This window comes from Oryx dammah, unplaced genomic scaffold (assembly GCF_014754425.2).
Source record: "Oryx dammah isolate SB20612 unplaced genomic scaffold, SCBI_Odam_1.1 HiC_scaffold_15, whole genome shotgun sequence".
NCBI classification, from domain to species: Eukaryota; Metazoa; Chordata; class Mammalia; order Artiodactyla; family Bovidae; genus Oryx; species Oryx dammah.
The window spans coordinates 38,938,642-38,959,362 of NW_024070199.1; the positions used below are offsets into that span (position 1 = coordinate 38,938,642).

General features: G+C 57.9%; 1 protein-coding gene across 2 annotated transcripts; it reads right to left on the bottom strand.

Moving 5' to 3' along the window:
• Positions 1-3,219: 3,219 nt before the first annotated feature.
• On the bottom strand, positions 3,220-19,036 carry FADS3 (fatty acid desaturase 3). Of its 2 annotated transcripts, XM_040255996.1 has the most exons (12): positions 18,600-19,036; positions 9,554-9,664; positions 8,935-9,132; positions 8,218-8,319; positions 7,967-8,089; positions 7,677-7,737; positions 7,078-7,154; positions 6,509-6,606; positions 6,068-6,164; positions 5,850-5,929; positions 5,550-5,675; positions 3,220-4,264 (listed from the first exon to the last, which is right to left on the bottom strand). In XM_040255996.1, the coding sequence occupies exons 1-12, from the start codon at positions 18,804-18,806 to the stop codon at positions 4,213-4,215; spliced, it is 1,332 nt and encodes a 443-aa protein (XP_040111930.1). In that variant the 5' UTR covers positions 18,807-19,036; the 3' UTR covers positions 3,220-4,212. The 2 variants fall into 2 exon arrangements, with proteins under 2 accessions (XP_040111930.1, XP_040111931.1); XM_040255997.1 differs by lacking the exon at positions 9,554-9,664 and having other exon boundaries at positions 18,600-19,029.
• Positions 19,037-20,721: the final 1,685 nt, after the last annotated feature.

A 20,721-nucleotide genomic window follows, 5' to 3' on the forward strand; every position in this document is an offset into this window, starting at 1 on the left:
ACAGGGGAGGAGGCTGAAGCCAGAGGAAAGGACTGGGCAGCTGAACTCCAGCCCCTCACCCTCCCCTTCCCCGGCGGGGCGCCCCATAAGGAAAGGGCCATTTCCCAGAGCCTGGGCTCTTCCTGCTCCACATCAGTGTCAGATGGCTCCCCACAGGAGCGAGGGGCTGGGTGGAGTGGATGGAGACGAGGGGAGTTAGTCCCTGCGGAGGGGATAAGAGCTCACCATGGCAAAGTGCCTACCCTTATAACAGTGTACCTCAGCTTTGCGGGTGGCGTGGGCATGTGCTGGGCACCAGGCCCAGAGGAGGCTTGCAGGACAGTTCGGGCTGGGTGTGGACCTAGAGCCCCAGTGGTGGTCACTGGCCTGGCAAGTTCCCAGGCTTCCAGTGGGAAGGGACACTCAGACCCTCTTGGCCCACTGGGAGTCAAGAGGAGGCCTTTGGTGAGCCAGGCGGGGCAGGGCGGAGATGGCAGCCACCTGGACTGCGCACGGGCTGCCCCGGGAGTGACAGGCCACTGCTCATGATACAGAGCCTTGGGGCAATCAAAGCTCAGTTGTCCCAGCTGTGCCATCCCTGGAGAGGTGCCCCTCTGGACAGGACACAGCTTCTCAAAGAGCCCCGTGGTCCGAGTCTGAAGTGGAAAAGATTAGCTGTGGATCCAGTGGGGTACCTACACCCATCTGTGAAGGAACCAGGGCCTGGAGGGTGCAGGCGGGCTCCAGGACAGGAACTAGCCCATCATAAACAGAACAAGCGAACGCCTACCGTGCCAGGACTTAAAAGATCATATCCCTATTGCCCTTTGCTCAGGCATGTGACCTACCAGCCACTCCCAACATTACAGACATGGGCTGGTTCTTGTGAATTTCCATTTCCCCAATCTGCCCAGGCCATCTCATGGAAGACCCCAAGTAAATAAATGCTGGCCGATTGAAGGGGCAAATGAACAAGGCTTCCCTAAAGACTTTTGCTTTTCTTCTGGGCCCAAGACTGTGCAGATCATAAAGCAGGGACACTGCTTTTCTTAGTGGCTCTACCAAGGCCCTTCCCTCCTTTGCACAGACCGGGCCCAGGCCCTGAGACTGCAAAAGAAACCTATAGACAAAGGGAAAACTCAGCTAGGGAGAAGGGTGGATGACTTGGCCCCAGGGATTCTAGCATAAGGGACAGGGAGGAACAAGGGCAAAGGTGACCCACCAGTGAAGGATTCCAGGCAGTAGGCAATGGGATAGCTAACTGAGGCCAGGGGGCTTTCCCAGTGGTCCTTTGGTTGTTGTCCAGTCACTAAGTCGTGTCTGACTCTTGGCAACCCCCCATGAACACATCATGATTACCAGTCTTTCACCATCTCCAGGGGTTTGCCCAAATTCACATCCATTCAGTCAATGATGCCATCCAACCATCTCATCCTCTGTCGCCCCATCTCCTCCTGCCCTTAATCTTTCCCAGAGTCAGGGTCTTTTCCAATGAGTCGGCTCTTCGAATCAGGTGACCAAAGTACTGGAGCTTCAGCTTCAGCATCAGTCCTTCCAATGAATATTCAGGACTGATTTCCTTCAGGATCTACTGGTTTGACCTCCTTGCAGTCCAAGAGACTCTCAAGAGTCTTCTGCAGCACCACAGTTCGAAAGCATCATTTCTTTGGCACTCAGCTTTCTTTATGTTCCAACTCTCACAAGCATACGTGACTACTGACTGGAAAAACCACAGCTTCGACTATGGACCTTTGTCAGCAAGGTGAGGTCTATGCTTTTTAACACATCTAGGTTTGTCATAGCTTTTCTTCTAAAGCGCAAGCATCTTTTAATTTCGTGGCTGCAGTCACTGTTTGCAGTGATTCTGGAACCCAAAATCACTTGGTCCTTTAAACAAGTTATTCCTAGGCAACTACCCATTTGCAGACGTGAGGGCGCAACGCCCTCGGCCACCACCAGGGGCAGCACGGAGCACGACCTGCTCCACATTGGTGCAGCTATTCCAGGTGCCCCTGGGTGGAGCTGCAGGCTCAGCGTTCCTGCTGGGGGCGGGGCGGGGCGCGTGCTCACCCCGAGTCTGCTGCTGCTAAGTCGCTTCAGTCGTGTCCGACTCTGTGCGACCCCATGGACTGTAGCCTACCAGGCTCCTCCATCCATGTGCTAGTATTTCCCTGAGAAGGGCATCAGGGTCGCTATAGGAAAGACACTGGCCATCTGCCCTGCGGGACTACCATCCCAGGGCCCACAGGGCACGAGGAGTCAGCAAGAGAACAAACAGCCTGGGCAGGGGCCCTGAAAGTGGGACTTACTTTCAAGGACAAAACAGGCTGGGAGGCAGCCACATGCTTGTCCCAGGTGAGAGCTTGTGATGGCCCCAGGGCCATGGATTGTACACATTTTTAAGATAAATGGCTCAGGCCTGTTGCTGCAGGCTCTCAGCAAAAAGCCTTCCACAGGTATCTCTTCTACCCTAGGAGGTCACACTACCACTCCAAGAGACTGCATAACTTCCCCAAGGTCACAGCCTGGAGTCCAGGACTTTCCCTCCCGGCTGCCCACTCAAGAGAACAGCTGGACACGGTGTGGAGTGGGTCAGGGTGAGACTGGAGGTCCAGGGAAAGACTGGACAAGAACCTGCCCCCTTCCACTTCCTGTAGGAAACCCAGTCAGGGGCCCTGGGGACAAACAGTGGGGGGCAGTCCTGCAGCTGGTGGGGAGACTCCAGCCCCTGGGCCAGAAAGTCCCTCAGAGAAATCCTAGCTCAGCGTTTCTATTTTTTTCTCAATCTGCTGATACTTCTAATGAAACCTTCCACTCGGTTTGGAGCTGCTGAGCAGAGGGGTCCAGCAGCCCGGCTCTCCCTCCTTCCCACCTTCAGGAAGGGCCCCCAAAAGTGTCCAAACACCACAGGCCCAGGCCAACACCCATTTTCCAGATGAGGAGCCCAAGGCTCAGTGAAGGACCACACCTTGTTCTCAAGACTCCAGGGACAGAAAGAGCCCTGTTCCAGGGGTCTTTGGGCTTCCAGGTGTCTCAGACAGTAAAGAATCTGCCTGCAATGCAGGAAACCTGGGTTTAATCCCTGGGCCGGAAAGAACCCCTGGGGAAGTGAATGGCTACCCATTCCAGTATTCTTGCCTGGAGGATCCCATGGACAGAGGAGCCTGGCCGGCTACAGTCCATAGGGTCACAAAGAGACAGATACAACTGAAGCAAAATTAATACACACACACACAGGGGTCCTGCTTGAATGGTTCACTGCAGCAGTTGGAAACCAGCACCTGGTCCCGGGGAGGCATGGGGCAGGGGGAGATCCCGATCACCTCCTGTGGACCCGCTCACTGGTGTGATGCCAGGTATACCTCTGAGCTCAGCAGCAGACCCCCGCCAGTGGCCCTCTCAGGCCCCTCAGCCATCAGGCCAATGCAGATGCCGGACAGGGGTGCCTCCTGTGATCTGGGGGTGCCCACATACATGGCCCTCGGCCCCCGTCTGCCGCGAGTCTCTTGTTTAATCGCTAAGTCTAGTCTGACTTTTTCTGCAACCCTATCCCACCAGGCTCCTCTGTCCAGGGGATTTCCCAAGCAAGAATACTGGAGTGGCTTGCCAATTCCTCCTCCAAGAAATCTTCTTGACTCAGGAATTGAACCTGTGTCTCTTGCACTGGCAGACGGATTCTTCACCACGGAGCCACCAGGGAAGCCTCCCTGTCCAACTATGCAAAGGAATAAAGTGGGATGAGCCTGGAGTGAACTACCAAGGTTGCTGGTGACTGGGTGAAGAACAGGAAGGGACCAGGCCCTCAGGGCATCTGAGCCTGGGGCAGATGCCAGCTCCCTGACCCAGAGCAGAGGTCAACTCAGAAAGCCACCATCCACCACCACCCTCTCACCTCCCAACACCCTGATGGCCCAAGGACCTGAACTCCAGTTCCAAAATCCGTGCAAATTATCTACTCCATAACATACCTGGGTTTGTTTTTATATAAAAATAACATTTTCCCCCTAAATTTTTGCTCTAGGAAAACATGTCACGCTCACTGTGTCTTTATACACTATGCCCCTGGCCCTGGTCCTAGTGGGTCTAGAGCCATGGTCGTAGGGCTGTGGAGCAGACGGAGAGGGACCCAAGAGGACAGACAGGGCTTCCAGCCTGAGGCAGGGTGAGGTGGGGCAGGTGAGGAAGCCTGTCTGGGTGGCTTGGTGGCTGCTGGGGCCCCGGGCGCTGCAGTCATCACTGGTGGAGGTAGGCTTCCAGCCACACATTGCCAGACTTCTTCAGGGACCTGGGTGGTGGGGGTAGGGAAGATATGAGGGACTCAACTGCAAGATATTAACCTCTTCCCCCCCACGATGATGAGTGTGAGCGGAGATGGGCAGGCAGCTGGGGTGGGGCCGGAGGGAAGGACTGGGAGAGGCGGCTACACTCTCATTAACTGCAGTGGAACCTAGACCTTGGGTGGGAGGGGAAAGGGCCCAGGCCACATCCAGCCAGGAACCAGGGTGGGTCTGTCCCTCCTCACCCGGCTCTCTCTGTCGCTTCCTCCTGCTGAGCCCTGTGACCCAGAGATTTGTAAGGCATGGAATGTGCCCACCATCAGCCTGATTCAGGTTGGGGGGGAACCAGAAGCATCAATAACTTGCTAAAAAAACCCTGTGCCAGGTGTTTGAAAGGGGCCAGGCCAAGTGGCAGGGGCTTCGAGGATCGAGCTGGGAAGGGTGACGAAGGAGGAATTCAAACACCAGTAGAGAAGGGCCTCGAAGTAAAGGGAACAGCCTGTGCTAAGGCATGCAGGTGGAAGAGCTCTGGCTGAGACTCTGGCCTCTGTTCCCTTCAAGGCTACCACCAGGGCCGAGCCCGGTCACCCCTGAACAGCTGCAGGAACACCACTCTGATCCTCCTGCCCCATCAGTACGTTCCCGCAGTCAGAGCATCCTTCCAAAATCCAAGTCCTGTGTGCCCCTCCTCCCCTCAGTGGCTCTCCCACCATCTAGCATACTCCTGCCTCAGGGCCTTTGCATGGTTATTCCCTGGCCCCAGACATGCTGCCCCCAGATGTCTCTTCGGCCAGCCCTCTCCCTTCCTCCTTGTCTCTGCTAACGCGTTGCCTTCTTACCACCCACCCTGCCACCCGACTAAAAACTGCATCTATGCCTGGTACCCCCCATTTCCTCTCCTGTACCCACCCAAAGGTTTTGTGGTTTTGCTTTGTTTTTTGTCGAAGCACTTCTCCCTTTCTCGCATTTTGTCATTTACTTATTTTCTGTAATTAACTGCTTGTTTTCCATTTCCCCCTGCTCGGATGTCAGCTCCAGGAAGGCAGGGATGTTGGGAAGTTCTGCTCACTGATGAGGACCGGGCCTGGGCCTGTGTGTGAGTGGACATTGGGAAGGACGGGGGTGGGGTCACAGCCAAGAGCAGAGAGGCTGATGGGAAAGGCCCTGAATGCCAGCTCCCAGAGAGAAACCTGCAAGAACTCCAGAGAGCCAGGTGGGTGCTCAGGGAGTGGCTGATGGGCCCCAGGGGTGGGCGGGGGCCCCGGGGAGCCACCATGAGCGGAGGGCCCTTACCTGATGATGTCCACCAGGGCAGTGAGGAAGGGCTTCACCTCATAGCTGAGGCCGTGCTTGGCGCACAGGGCCTTGACCAGCGGGGCCACCCTGCGATAGTTGTGCCTCGGCATCGTGGGGAAGAGACTGTGGAGAAAACAGTGCCTTGGTACCCCCGGACCCATGCACCACCTCTCCCAGGCCCTCCGGGAAGTCCAGGACAGATGTCTTGGCCTCCCCCGGAGTAGATGGGACATGGGGACTCAGGCCTCACTCCCACCCCCATGGCCCCCCCCACCCCGCCCCAGGGTCTGCGCTCACTGATGCTCGATCTGGAAGTTGAGGTGTCCGCTGAACCAGTCGATGAAGAGTGAGGGCTCCACGTTGCAGGTGGCTGCCAGCTGCCAGGAGCGGGCGGGGCATGGGTGAAGGGGCTGGCACAGAGTGCCAACCCCACGGCAGCCCCATCAGTGCACCCATTCCTCCCAGCTGGGGACCCCACCCCTACCCCCAGGATGGGCCCCACCCCGGCTGCCCACCTGAGAGCTGGCCCAGTCCCGGTGCTTCTCATGGCCAATCTCCCTGGGGATATGGTTCATTTGTGTGATCCACACGAACCAGTGGCTCTCCAGGACCCTGTGAGAGGAGGTTCAAGGCACTGCCGCACATCCTGCTGACCACTCAGGCTTCCCCATCTGTACTGTGGGCCTCAGCTTCCCCATCTGTACTATGGGATTGCAACTCCTCCCCACTGGTGTTTCAAGCAGTCAAGTGGTGTGGAGGCCATACCAGGCTGAGCCTCGAGCAGCCCTACTCAAGAGGGTGGACACCCCAGATAGCTTCCCTGAGACCCGCCACCCCTTGGACGCTGCCACTCAACAGCCCAGGGAGACAGTACTGCTGTCCCCATTCTGCAGATGGAAACACTGAGGGCTGTGGTCAGGGTGCTCTGCTGCTTGTCATGCCGAACCTGGCCATACCTGACAGCCACAAAGAGGAGCAGCGCCCCAGGAATGCCATAGAAGGGGATGTAGGACAAGAGGAAGCGGGCGTAGAAGCTGGCGGCCCAGAGCAAGTCCTGTAGAGGAGGGAGGAGGCGGGGGAGGCCGCGAGGCAGCCGGGAGGGGGAGCTGGGGTCATCCCCATCCTTTCGGCTTGATGTGCCTCGGACGGGCACATCACCACCCCTTCTCTGGGCCTGGGTTTCTCAGCCAGGTAAGGGGACAAGTCCTCGCCCTGCCAGCCTCACAGGGCTGACCATGGATGCTGTGCAAGGGTGTGGGATGAAGGAAGCCTTGCCCAGAAGACAAATACCTGGCAGAGGGGGCCCAGAGGGTCCCCACCCTCATCTCTCACTGTGAGAGACGCACACCACACCCTGTGCACATGCTGACCTGGCAACCACACACGCACACACTCACTCCCCCTGCTCTCAAGCACACGTGTTCCACATCACTACACGCACACCTGTTTGCAGTGGTGTCCCCAACACCCCACCTTCCTCCACCACAGCTGTATGCCCGGGGGAGCTGGCAGGGCCCCCGCTCACCGTCCACTGCATGCACACCAGCATGTAGGCCAGATTTTCCACTTCGAAGTTCACCAGCGTGAGCAGCGGCGGGCCGACTGCAAGGAGGGGCATGAGGGGGGCTCAGGAGCAGGGTGGGGGTGCAGAGTGGGCCAGCCAGAGGGAAGGGGAGGGGGCTCTGTTCCTTCAGGGGGGCTGGAGGCTGGTCCCACCCAGCTGGGATGAGCCTGCATCACCCACAAGGCCTGGTCCTCACTCAGGCCCTTGGTGTCTGAGCCTTTCCAGGCTGGTCCTTGCCCCACCGCCTCCTCCATGCCCTTTCTGCAGGTTGGCACCAGCCTGATATATCTCCACCCTTTAATCCTCACCTTGTGGCCCCCACAACTGCCCTAGGGCTCGGGATGCCCTGACCAAGGGCAGGAAGGAACTCTGAAAGCTCCAGCCAGGGCTGTGACCGCCTCAGACCAGAAGGCACCCCAGTGGAGGGAAGGGCAGGGCAGAGGAGGGCCGCATGGGCTGCAGGCTGGGGCAACCAGAGACGTGCTGTGGACAAGGCAGGCCCCGGAGTGGCCCCCACCCCATCCGTGCTCCCACCCCCAAGAGGACAAGGGAACACTCACTCAGGAAAAAGTACAGGTGCTGGTGGTTGTAGGGCAAGTATCTGCGCTTCTTCTTGCCGTACTGTGGGGATACAGGCGGCCCGTTGGGGAGGGCGGCTCTCCAGGCCTTCCTTGGCCCGGGCAGGGCCAGGGGGCTGGCTGGGCCAAGAGGCCAAGGCAACTCGGGATTCTAGCCACTGGGAGGTGGGGAGGGGCTCTCTGAGGACAGGGGCTCTGCCTAGAACTAGAGTAGGGGGCGCGGCCACCAGGTTTCCGCTGCAGGCCCGGCCTGAGCGTGTCCCCCCACACACCTCAACGGACGACTCCCCCAAAAGGAAGACAGGCGCCACAGTCACGTCCGGGTCCTTGTGGAAGATGTTGGGCTTCGCGTGGTGCTGGAAGTGGCGGAAGTTCCACCAGTGCGCAGAGAAGCCCTGCCGGGGAGTGGGCTCTCAGGGGTGGGGCCGGGTCATGCCCACCTCCCCACGCGGCCACGCCCACCTCCCCATGCAGCCCCGCCCCCATTCGCCCTGGTGGCCCCGTCATCCGCCCCCACCCTCACCTTCAGCTGCCCCATCACAAACTGCTGGGCCAAGTGGTTCCACCGGGAATTCCTGAAGATGGACGTGTGGCCCAGGTCGTGCTGCAGACACCAGCTCTGGGCCTGGGGAGACGCAGGGTCCGGGGCTGTGGCCGGGAGCTGCCGGGGGTCCAGCCCGGAGCCCTGGCCAGCCAGCCCTCCCAGCTCGCAGGGCACCCCCACAGCTGGAGTCTCACTCTAGACCCTAGTGGGCCAACCTCTTTTTTTTTTTTTAGTTTTTATTTTCTGGCCGCCCAGCATGGCATATGGAATCTTAGGTCCTCTACCAGGGATTGAACCTGCACACCCCTGCAATGGAAGTGCCGAGTCTTAACCACCAGACTGCCGGGGAAGTCCCCAGATTCCTCTTTTAAGAGACAAGGACAGCTGAGCTTGGGAGGTCCAGGGGCTGCAAGACTGTCATGGAGCCGCAGGCAGCAGCCTTCCAGCTCTGGACCCTGGGCTCCCTGCGGAGTACTAAGTAAAGAGCTTCCTTAGTTCATTTAAAATGAAGCTGGACTTATAGGGCCTCTGGCTGGTCATTCTTTGCAGACAAAGAAAGAAACAAATGTTTTGTTTGCTGCAGTGTTTTTTGTTTGCTGGTCAATGTGTGTTTTCAGCAGACATTTCCCAAGTGCCCACATGTGCCAGGCCACGGCTGTTGTCAGTCTAGGTGTCTGCAAGACAGCGCTGGGTCACCTGGGAGACGGCCAGGATGAGGGCGGCCAGGGTGCTGGGCAGCCAGCCGGGGCCGAGCAGGTAGATCATGAGCCAGGCGAGCACCTCCATGGCCAGGATGTGGCCCAGCAGGAGACCAAAGAAGGCGGGCTTGGCTTCAAACAGCTTCATGTCCTCGACCGCCTGGCGCAGGGCTCGGAAGTCCTCGATCAGCTGGGTCTGCCGGGGCGGAACAGCCGGTCAGCCGAGAAAGCGAGGGAGGCCCCCCATTCCCACCCTCACCTTCCTGGGCAGCCCTCCACAGCCACTCCTCCTAGGGTCCGAGGGGTGTGGCCAAAGGGGATGGAATGCCCAGCTTGGGGTTCCCCCATCCCCACAAAAGGTGTGGGGAGCCTGAGAAACAGCGAAAACCCTTAGAGCTCAGTTCATCTAAATCCTCATCATAGATGGGGATGCAGGGCCCAGAGGAAGGAAGGGGGTCTGCCTGGAGTCTCCCAGGAAATGCTGGTGCAGGCGTCCCTACAGCTCTGCCAGCAACTGTCCGCTCGGAGGGCTGGCAAACCATGAAGCTGTTATCAGCAATGCCCCCATTCTTCCAGCCCCATACGAGGGGCTTAGCCTCCACCGGAGCCCTGCTTACATTCTGGGGTCCATCCTGGCTGGGCTCCTCTGGGGCCAGCTCTCCAATCAGGAGAGGCTGCAGGAACTTGCGCACAAAACTGAGGTCCTGGTGGAAGGCGTGGAAGGCATCCTGAAGGAGAGCAGAGTCAGGAGGACAGACAGACAGACAGGCAACACCCAGAGGCAGCAGGCAGAAGCAAAGCACAAGGGCTGCTGATGGAAGGGCAGAACAGGCAGAGGCAGGCAGGCAGCTAGTTGTTCATTAGCCACAACTGAACGACAGTCAGCCTTGCCCATGAGTCCTCCCTGGTCCTGCCCAGGCCCTGGGTGCCCTGCCTGCATACCCCTCGCCTACTGGGCTCCAGCTGCTTCACCCTGCCATGGGGCCTTTCCCCAAACTTGGCTGAGTGTTTTAAAATCTGGATTTACAGAAAGTTTCCCCTGAAACACTCTGCTTCCGTTCATGAAAGGGTTTGACTTTTCCAAAAAAGATCGCGGGAAAGCTTTCTCGAAATCACAAGCTTTTCTATTGGGTCACAAATGTCAGATCTACCAGCTTTTACAAACATAAGCAGTGAGTAACGTGGGAGTGAGGAAACTGGCAATTGATGACCACTGGGCCACCAGGAGAAAAAAAAAATTCCACCGAAGACCACACAGCCTGAAGATGCTCGAACAGTTAAACTCATCTAATTTGAAAAGCAGGAGGGCAAAATAAGTTTTTTAAAAAAATACATAAGTTTAATAAACAATCTAACATTCCTGTTATTCTCTGTAATGGTGGTGGGGGGTGGGGACAGGGTGCAAAGCAGAAGGGGTTAGAGGAAGACAGAGACCTCAAGCAAGATAAAGGGCAGAGGGATAAAGATAAAGAGGACAGGGACTGGTCAGGAAGTGACCCCCATCGCTCATGCTTGGCAGCGCTGAACTGTGAGTAAACTTGAACGTCACACCTGGGGCTCAGACTTCCTGATCTAGCCCTCATGTCCTTGGCTCATTGTCGTTCACAAACGGGTTTTTATCCTTGGACTTGCAGAGGCTCTCTGAGTGAGCCAGCCCCAGCTGACCAGCAGCCTGGATGGTGGAAGCAGTGTCTGGGGCCAGTTGGGATGGGGATGTCCCCAGGAAGGTGACTGCTGGCTGCTATTGTCCTCTCGCTAATGAGCCTAGCAGCACCTGGTGGGTGTTCCAACAACCCTTGCAGTTACTGCACAACATCCCCCACACCATCCTGTGCGGGGCTCAGAAGAACCTCAGGCCCCTCCAGCCCCCACCTAGAGGCTGCACCTCTAGGTGTTAGCTGTTCTCCCCTCCTGGCCCAGAGCAGCCTGAGGACCTGAGGGCTCCGAGGGTGTAGCTTCTGGAATAACCTAGGTCCTTGGAAAGGCTGACTTGGGGCCCCTCCCTGGAGCTCACAGTAGGGGACAGGGTTGTATTGGTATAGATCTGTCTCCAGGGAAGAGCTCTGATGGGGGGGCAGCACCCCTAGGAGACAGGGGGTCGAGGGGAGACTGGCCCCCCAGGAAGCTGCCATGGCCCTGGTTACCTGGGGACCAGTGTTGGCCGGGGAGCTAAGAGGAAGATTGCTCCTGTGCTTGGCTGACCCCGCTCACCGTGACCTCGAACGAGTCTGTTCTCCTGCCTGGAACTAGGCAAATCCAGGGGGCAAATCCAAGGGATGAGACTCCAGACCTTTCTGGCTCTAGAACCAAGAGCATTAACTTTTTTTTTTTCTTTTTAATTATATTCAAACATACATAAAATTGACCATTTTCACCATTTCGAAGTGTACAGTTCAGTGGCATTAAATGTATTCACTTGTTGGGCAACCATCCCCACCAGCCATCTCCAAAATTTCTTCATCTACCTCAGCTAGAACTCTGTCCCCATGAAACACTACCTCCCAATTTCTACCTCTCCCAGCCCTCAGAGCTCAGTTGATAAAGAATCCACCGGCAGTGCGGGAGACCCCAGTTCGATTCCTGGGTTGGGAAGACCTGCTGGAGAAGGGATAAGCTACCCACTCCAGTTTTCTTGGGCTTCCCTTATGGCTCAGCTGGTAAAGAATCCGCCTGCAATGTGGGAGACCTGGGTTGGATCCCTGGGTTGGGAAGATCCCCTGGAGAAAGGAAAGGCTACCCACTCCAGAATCCTGGCCTGGAGAATGTCCATGGACTGTACAGTCCATGGGGTCGCAAAGAGTCAGACACAACTGATTGACTCACTTCACAGCCTCCAAAAACCATAGGTACTGCTCTCTCTGTGAATTCCCTGGTGGTTCAGTGGTTAGGACTTTATGCTTCCACTGCACAGGGCAGAGGTTCAATCCCTGGTCAGGAAACTAAAGTCCTGCAAGTCATGCAGCTCGGCCAGAGGGGAAAAAAAAGAAAGAATTGACACTTAGAAGAGGAATCATTTAGTCTGTGTCACCGACTTGTCACTTAGCATAATGTCTTCAAGGCTCACCCATGTGTAGCATGTCAGAACTTCCTTCTGTTTTACGCCTGAATGAGCATTGACTCTGATTCTCATTTCCTCTGAAACCCCCGTGGTGGTGCACGGAGCCCACATACAAACAGGCTCATGGCACGCTCACAAAGGGTGTAACAACCGAGGCTCACAGAGGTCACAGAAATTCAGCGCCATAAGCGTGTCTCTACACAAGCAGACACCACCACCAACCCACGAAGGCTCACAGCCACGCTCGGGAACAACGCACACGGCCAGTCACTCGGACACCCAGAGAGACACAGCCTGGCACACACACACACACAGCAGACGTGTGTCCTGTGGCTACGGCCTCAGGATGTCCACCCTCCCAGCCTTGCTCTCTCCTGACCTCTGAGTCTTTTCTGGGGCCACCCTAGCACCTGGCAGACCCCAGATGCTCCGGGGCCACACTCTTGAGCTGAGCCGCTGGGGCAGCAGGTCACCTCCCTGACTCCTTTCCCCTCGACCGGGTGTACCCAGCCCGGCCTGGAGATGCCCCGAGGGAGAGGCCACAGCCAAGCCCACCCAGGAGACCTCCAGCCAAGTGTGTCCCTTACAGTGAGTAGGGAAGAAGTGAGCCCCCTCAGGTCCAGGAGGGAATATCCCAGAGCTCACGGACAAGTCTCCACCTGATGGGTGGGAAGGCAGCGCTGCGGTAGGTACTGGGAAAGCAGCTCAGGTTCCTGGGGCTGGGTTGAGCACTCCAGAGCCTACACTTCTTGCGGTCTGAGTATTAACACAGTAGGTCCCTGGCTTCAGACCCAAACCTCAGCAAACAGTTGTTTTTTTTTTTTTTTTCCTGGACTATTGGCTGGGGCCATGTGACCCAGTCCTCTTTGGCCTCTGTTTAAACATTCAGGAATCTCAATGGGCAAAAGACTCAGAGAGGTTGAGCCATTTACCCAGGGTCACACAGCTCCATCTGATGAAGGCTGGGCCAGAACTTGGTCTGCCTGTAAAATGGTGCTTGTGGCCACTCCCCGGTCAGAGGGGAGGCGGTGGGTCTTCTAGGTGGGGGCAGGGGGTCCTCATCACGAGGCTGGTCACCATCCTGAGTAACCAAGGATCTGGCTGCTCAGAGGCCAGGGTGTGGGGGTCAGGAAGGTGGTCCTGGCATTTCTGGGGCTGCACTGACCAAGTCTCAGGGCACTGCAGGAGGTCCCAGCCCTACACTGCGCCTCCCCACCCCCCACCCCCAGTGCATCTGGAAACATCTTCTCAGAGGCACGGGTGCAAACCCTGTGACTTTCCCCCAAGGAGGTGGCAATTGAGGCCTCTCACTAGTTCTTGGAACAGACTTGGGTGAAACTTCTAGAATTAAAATGGTGTCTCTAAACATAGACTGCAGGTGGCAGGGACAGGCCCTGTTCACAGCGGTGGCCTCGGAGCCCTGCACAGAGCAGGCGCAGGATGGCAGGTGTGAATGTGTGGACAAGAGCCGACCCCCCACAGCCCACCAGACGGGGGTCTGAACCATTTGCCGGGGAGGGAACAGAGGCTCCGAGTGGTGGGCCGACCCGCCCCAGAGTCTGCAGTGGCAATGCGCGGATTCAAATCCAGGGATCTCCTGTGAGGTCCACATCCTCCCAGGGCACAGCTCCCACCCAGCCCTGCCTCAGTCCCTGGAAGCATCAGAGTGGCCCCCTGCCCAGGCCCCCAGCCCCACCTTGAACTCCAGGGAGCAGCTGGTTAAGGGCAGGCATAGGGAGACTCAGGAGGCAGCCTGCAGAGGGTAGGAGCCAAGTCATTTATGAGCCACGCCAAGCCGTGGAGCCACAGACAAGATCACACCCCTTCTCCAACCTGTACTTTGTCGTCAGTAAATCAGGACTCACTTGTGCCCATCTTGTGGGGCTGCCAGAGGACTGAGTCAGTGCAGGTAGAGCACTGGGAAGGGGCCCGGCGTCCAGTCCCCGTGGCCTCAGCTGCCTTTCACTGCGGTCCACCCAGAGATCCAGGCCCGCAGGCTGGAGGCGGGAGGGCGGAGGTATGCCCTGCTGGTCACGTTCTGGGCAGCCTGAGGCGAGGAAGCAGGACACCTTCCACCCCAAAGATAAGGTGGGGGCGGGGAGCATTTCTGATCACTTCTTCAAAGAATCTGGAATGTTCCAGATCAGGAAAGGGGTGGAGCAGCTGGGGGCTCAGGTGGCCTGGGTCTGCTCCTCTTAACCTCGGCTCAGGAGGCCACAGTGGCTTGGTGAAGACGGGGGAGGACACACTCAGAAATTCGTCTCTCTCTCCCTCCCTCCCTCCCTTTCGAGTGGGAAGATTCGAAAGGAGAGCCGGATCTCACCCCCAGTGGCCAGATGCTCCTTCCAGTCAATGGGGAGGCACCATCAGTATACCCATTTTATAGATGAGGAAACTGAGGCCAAAGGGCACACAGCTCTGGACATGAGTATCCAACTCCTGCCCAAGCAGCAGAGTCTTGCTCAATGGCAGATGCCCCCAGGAAGTTGCCCCTATCCCCCCCAGCACCCCTGGTGATGAGTGTGGTGGCCTGGGAGGGGGCGGTCTCCTCCACCCAGCACCCTTGGCCTCACAGGTGCCACTGACCCAGCTGTGACATGAAGTGGACCCCTGGGTCCTCTCTCCACCACTGAGTTCTGGTTCTCTTCCACTGCTGTTTCCTGAGAAACCCATGGCTGCCGCTTGGGCATCCTTAGAGGAACTGTAGACGGGCTCCCAGGGTGCTTAGGCTGCTAGCATCCCCACATTCCTGCCCAGCACCGCACAGTCCTGACACCTCCCCAAGGCACTGTGCCCCCCAATCCCCCCACCGCCCAGCTCCGCCAGGGGCCTGGGTGGGTGGGGACACTGCAGAAAACGTCTACAGAGCCCAGAGAGGGCAAGCTTCACAGGCAGTGGCCATTAGGCAGCTTTCAAGGCAGCCGGCATGGTAGTGGAAGCAGAGTGTGGGCCCCAGGACCAGGTCATCTGAGTCCCCGGCCAGCCCCTCTCTCCGGCCCCATTCTCACTCCAGAGCCTCAGATCTGCTCAGACCTGCCCCTACTCAACTCCCAGACACAAACCCCAACTTCCAAGCCCAAGGACAAAGGTCCTGCCCTTTGAGGGTTCCAAGAAGGTCCTTTTAAATCACCCATATTCAGCCTCAGTCTCCTCATCTGCAAAATGGGCTAACACTGGGATCACCTCTGAAGTTTGTTGTCTGAATACCACCCGGAGTTAGATCCTAATGGTTCCCATCGGTGCCCCTGAGCCCAGCATCACCTGCCCTCTCCTCTGGACACACCTGCACCTCAGGGCCCAGGTGAATGGCCACCTCTTCCAAGTGGCTTCCCCTGGCAGGGCTGGGAGGGAGGTCCCTATCATCTGTTAACGCCTCCCTCTTCTCCTGGGAGGCTCTGCCTTCCCCTTCCTCACTAGGGATCCTTTTAAAATGTATCGATATGTCAGATTCCCCTGTCTTCTCTGTTCTGCCCTGCATTCTCCCCTTAGAATAAAACCACAGTCCTGATTCCCCTGCTATCACTGGTCCTCATCGCTGGCCCTTCTCACTGCTTGGCTCCGGCAACACCGATGGTCTTGCTATTCCCTGAACGCACAGAGTATGGCCCCACCTCTGAGCCTTCGCCCTAGCTGGTCCCTCCGCCAAGGAACACCCTCTTAGCAGATTTTCTTTCTGCTGCCTCATGCAGCATGAGGGATGAGAGTTCCCCAACTAGAGATCAGACCCATGCCCCCTGCAGTGGAAGCGTGCAGCCTTAACCACTGGACGTCAGGGAAGTCCCTCCCAGCAGATTTTCTGTTCATAGCTGTATCTTCAGTTAGGTTGAGGTTTCGCATATGGGATATGCTTGCTGGTATCTGCTGTTGAATCTAGTGAGTTAATAATTGAAGAATGAATGAATGAATGAATGAATGAAATAAACAGCTAAGTGGCAGTGGAGCAGCTGGTTAACAGCATGGGCTGTGAATTCAAATCTGAGACCCATCACTTAATTTCAAGTCATTTTGCCTCTCTGAGTCTGTTTTCTCATCTGTAAAATGGAAATAATAACAGTACCTGTCCCATAGAGGTATCATGAGGATTCAAAGAGGGACTGTCTATAAATCAAGCACTGAATTCGGAGCCTGGCACATAGTAGGTGCTCAGCACCCAGCCCTGGTCAACTTATGACCAGCAGTGGCTGGGCCTTGCCCCTCCCTGGCTGGCTCCTCTAGTTTCAGACCGCCTATGACTCTTAGACAAACCTGGCTCAGGGCCCAGAGCATTCTCCCCAGGGTACCCGGCTTTGTATCCCAGGATGGCCACAAGCTGACTTCACAGCACAGGAACTCTGGGAATTTCCTGGCAGGAAGGCTTCTGTGGCCTGAACAGGAGAACAGCTGATGGGCGGCAGGGGCTGGTAAGAGGTGGCTGCGGGAACACAGCCCCTGTGACATGGCTACCCCACCCCCACCAGTGCTCCAGGGCAGGGGCTGGGGTGCCTGGGGGTCTGGGCTGGACCACACCAGGCCTTAGGTGGTCTGAGCCCTGCTCTGCCCTGTGGGCTCACCACAGACAAAAACTGGGGTCCCCCACCCCCAATCTCCTCATAACCCCTTTGGCCTGAACAGACCAGGTATTGGTGGCAACTTAAGCCCAGTGTCTGGGGCCTTGGGAAAGCTAAGAGATGGCCTAACAACACGCCCTGTTACAGACATGAATGAACCAAAGAGGGGGCTATGTCATGGCTGTCTACTGCACTCTACAGTCTGCAGGGCACCCTCATACTTATCAGCCGGCAACACACGCTGACGGAACAACTGCGTAGCAGCTGTGGGGCCGCAGAGTTGCAAAGGCACAGTCCCGCCCTCAGCTGTCTCACTGTCTGTCCCCGCTGTCCCCACTTTACAGATGAGGAAACTGAGGCTCACAGGAGTGACAGGCCTGGTTCAAGGTCACTCAGAGCCTCCAATGGCAGAGCCAGTACATGGCCCCAGGGAACAGAGAGCATGTTTTTTAATGGAAATGGGAAAACGGGCCCTGTTGGTGAGGAATCAGTGAGACAGCGGTCACGTGGGGTCTCAGGGTGTAGAGCTAAATGGATGATGGGGTTCCCACACAGGGAGGGTCCCCAGCATAGGCCTGGGCACCAAGCAGGAAAAAGTGATTCACAAACATTCTACATCATCTTCCTCTCACCAGCCTCCATCCTGTCCGCCAGGTCAGAGATTGATAAAAGGCCAGAGCGGCCACCTCCAGGATACTGGAGGGGTGCCCAGCGCTCAGCCCAGGGGAGCGGGGAGGAGCTGCAGCTCCTTACTAACCCACCCCCCAACCCCGCCCCAATGCCCTGGCAGCAATGCACGTGTGTGTAACCACGCACACAAACACAGGCCTCATTCACACATGTATAGGCCTGGAGACGGTCACATACTCACCAGCCCTCACTCCCTGGCCACCGCGTGGCCCCCTGGCATTGCACACAAGGGTTTGACTGTCACCTTCTAGAGTTTCAGGAGATGTCTGATCCCTAACCTCTCAGCTTCCGGGGCAAGTCAGGAAGAGAGACTTTTTCCTTAAAAGAGTCCCGGGAAGATCGCCCAACCCACAAGAGAAGGCAGTAGGCAGAGAGAAGGTGGTTCTGGCAACAGGGCCACTGACCCTGCTGGGACAGGACACAATCTCTTTTGTTATTTAAAGCCCCGCCAGTTAGAGATGCATCCCCTGGAATCTTGAAGAACTTCTTGGTGCCCAGGGTGACCAACCTAGAATTTGGGATGGTCAGAGCATCACGGCCCCAAGTGCTATTGTTTGGCTGGGGGCAGGGGGTCGGGCGGTCTGTAGAAAAAGGGGCTGGTGAGGAGTCTCACCCTGATGGCTCCTCTGCCAAATGGTCCCACTGGACAGGCCACATTCCTCCTTGACTAAAATGTCTTGACATAGCTGCAGAGGGGAAGCTGGGGTCCACAGGAGCCCGTCTGTTCCTGGGGTGACTGTGCTTTCCGAAGAGGCCCACCCAGCCTGACTGGCAAAATTCTCCCACACGCAGCTGCTAGCCCAGGAGAGGTGAGTCACTGCCCCTCAGAGCCATTCACAGCAGTTCCTGGGAAAGCCACAGACCTCTAGGCCCTGCCCAGGCTCTGCTGCCCTGCCTCCAGCCTCTGAGGGCACATCCTTGCCAGCCCCTAGGGAACCCGCCCTACCTCTGGCATCCAGCAAGCACCCAGCATGAAGACCCCTCTCTTGGGGGACCCAGAACCCAGAGGAGGAACACCAGAGCATCAGGGAGCGCCCTCACCTAGGGCCAGCGCTTTCTGCCCCGGCACACCCACCTCTGAGACCCCCGCTTCCTCCCACAGACATCTGCTGCAGCTCAGCCCCAGGAGTGCGGGTCTTTTTGCCGGGCTGTGGTCTTCTTACTCTACATCAGGCCCCCGTCAGTCCCTCCCAACTCTGGGTCCCCCGTCAGGAGGTCAAAGGTCAGCGCAAGTAGGAAGGATGCTAAGCACCCACCCGGCTCCCAACCCGCGCCGCTCCCACCGGCGGTGGAGCAGGGGATGGTGCCCAGCGACCAGGCCCCAGCCGAGCACCGGGGCTCCACCCGGCCGGCGGTGGGCGGCCTTACCGTGGCGTCCTCGGCGCCGTGGTGGCCGATGAGGCGGCTGCCCCCCGGGTGTCGCTGTGCCCAGCGGCTGATGTCGTAGACGCGACGCTCAATCACCAGCCACTTGTCGCCCGGCAGGTTGTGCCGGCGGACCTGCTCCCAGCGGAGGGTGGGCAGCGGCGCCCCCCGCTGAGCAGGTTCCCAGTCTGGCTCCCCGACGCCGCCCATGGTTGCTCGCAAAAGTCCTCGCGAACCCGGGACCTCGCCGAGCAGAGACCCCGAGGGGAGCGAGGCAGCGATCGGAGACTGCCTCCGCCGCCACCCGCTGCTCCGCGGCCCCGCCCTGCCGCTGCGGCCTCCGTACGAGCGTGCGCCGGCCCGGCTGTCCGCGGGCAACTTTTCCCTCCCTTATAACCGCGCTGACAGCGCTCGCCTCACCCCCTCCCCGCGCCCCGGCCCCCGCCGCCGCCGCCGCCCCAATCCCCGCGCAGCGGCTCGGCCCCCATTGGTTGCGCCGCTCGCCGCCGGGGCCGGCGGGGAGGGCGGCGTCGAAGCGGGCGCGCCCCGCCCGCGGGGCTCCGCGGCCACCACACCCCGGCCTGTGGGGGGCACCGGCGCAACCCGACTCGTGCCGGGCGGGGCAGGGAGGGCGGGGCCGCAGGAAGGTGAAGCCGGCAGCCGGCGTCCGCCGCGCCCTCGGGGGCCCGGTCCGCGCCCGGTGGGGCCCTGTGCAAGAGTCTGCGAAGAATGGCCTTCCCGCTGCGCCCTCTGGAACGTTAAATTCTGAGGTCTTAGAGGTAGGGACACTACCTCGAGATGACTGTAAAGAACTCTCGAACCAGGGGTCCCCAGCATCCGCTCAGCGAGGTCTCTCGGTCGGGGCTGTTACTGGACTGACCACCCCCACCCCTCGGGGGACCATCTGTGGAGGTCAGTGGTCTTCTGCCTTCGGAGATTCAGAGGTGGGGAGGCCGCGGGATGGCCACCCGGGCAGAACAGGGGCCCCGGAGTGGGGAGTGGGGTACTGTCATTCACCAGATGTGGCTGCTCAGCTGGCTGGCTTGCTCCTTATACTACCCTTCCCTATTTTTTACTTAAATTCCTTTTCAGAGTGTAGGTTGTTCCCCTACACTTTGTCATTTGTCAGAGACAAAAGATTTTGTTGTCCTTGTCTAGTGGCTGAGTCGTGTCTGACTGTTGTTCAATCCCATCGGACTGTAGCCCATCAGGCTCCTCTGTCCGTGGGATTTCCCAGGAAAGAATGCCGGGGTAGGATACCATGCCCTTCTCCAGGGGATCTTCCTGACCCAGGAATCGAACGTGTTTCTCTTGCATGCCAGGCAGATTGTTTACCACTGAGCCACCTGGCAAGCCCCAGAGACAAAGATACCTGTTTCTAAAAGTTAAGAATTCACACCTGACAAGGCATGAAATCAGGCTAAGGTTTATGCTGCAGGACAGCAGGTATCAAAGCTGAGCCCACATCAGTACCACCAGAGGGTGTGTTAAGGCACAGACTGCTGGGCTCGGCCCCCAGGAGGGCTCAGCAGGTCTGGTTTGGGGGGCAGAGAATTGGATTTTAACAAGTTCTTAGGCGATGCTGATGCCAATGTCCTGGTTTGGGGAACACACTTTGAGAACTCTAACTATAGTTTTCTGATGTGCTAGAATCTTATTTTCATTTAACACTTGGTAGTTAAATCACTCAGTAATATTTGTGGGACCAGATTGGCCAGGGTCCAAAGAAGGGTTTGAAGAGGCCTCTGAATTCTCCTTGTTACCCAGAGCACCTGCATTCGGTTACCAGGACAACCAGTAAGAGCTTGTAGAGACCATGGCGGAGGGCTGCCTGAGCTGTCTCTACTGAGGCGTCCTGGAGTCCCCTCCCTGAGTGTATGTAGGGGTGGAGGAGCGTGGCTGGCAGCTCCGCAGCTGGAGAGGACTGCTGACACCCCTGCCCCGTCATATCCACACATGGGCAGCAGGATGGAAGAGGTGTGGCCCCCACCCTGTCTTCAGCGGCCATCAAGGGTCAGTTACTGACCCCTGACGCTCTCCCTGGGCCCTAGCCTGGTCTCAGCTCCTGTGAGGTAGCAGGGGATTGAGTGGGTTAGAACCTTCGCTTGCCCCAGCTGTGCCCAGA

Coding starts and splice junctions, on each gene's coding strand:
- FADS3 (XM_040255996.1), bottom strand. CDS start 18,806: ATGGGCGGCGTCGGGGAGCCAGACTGGGAACCTGCTCAGCGGGGGGCG. Junction 8,320..8,934: donor TCATCCTGGCCGTCTCCCAG/GTGACCCAGCGC, acceptor GCGTCTCCCCAG/GCCCAGAGCTGGTGTCTGCA. Junction 8,090..8,217: donor TTGTGATGGGGCAGCTGAAG/GTGAGGGTGGGG, acceptor ACTCCCCGGCAG/GGCTTCTCTGCGCACTGGTG.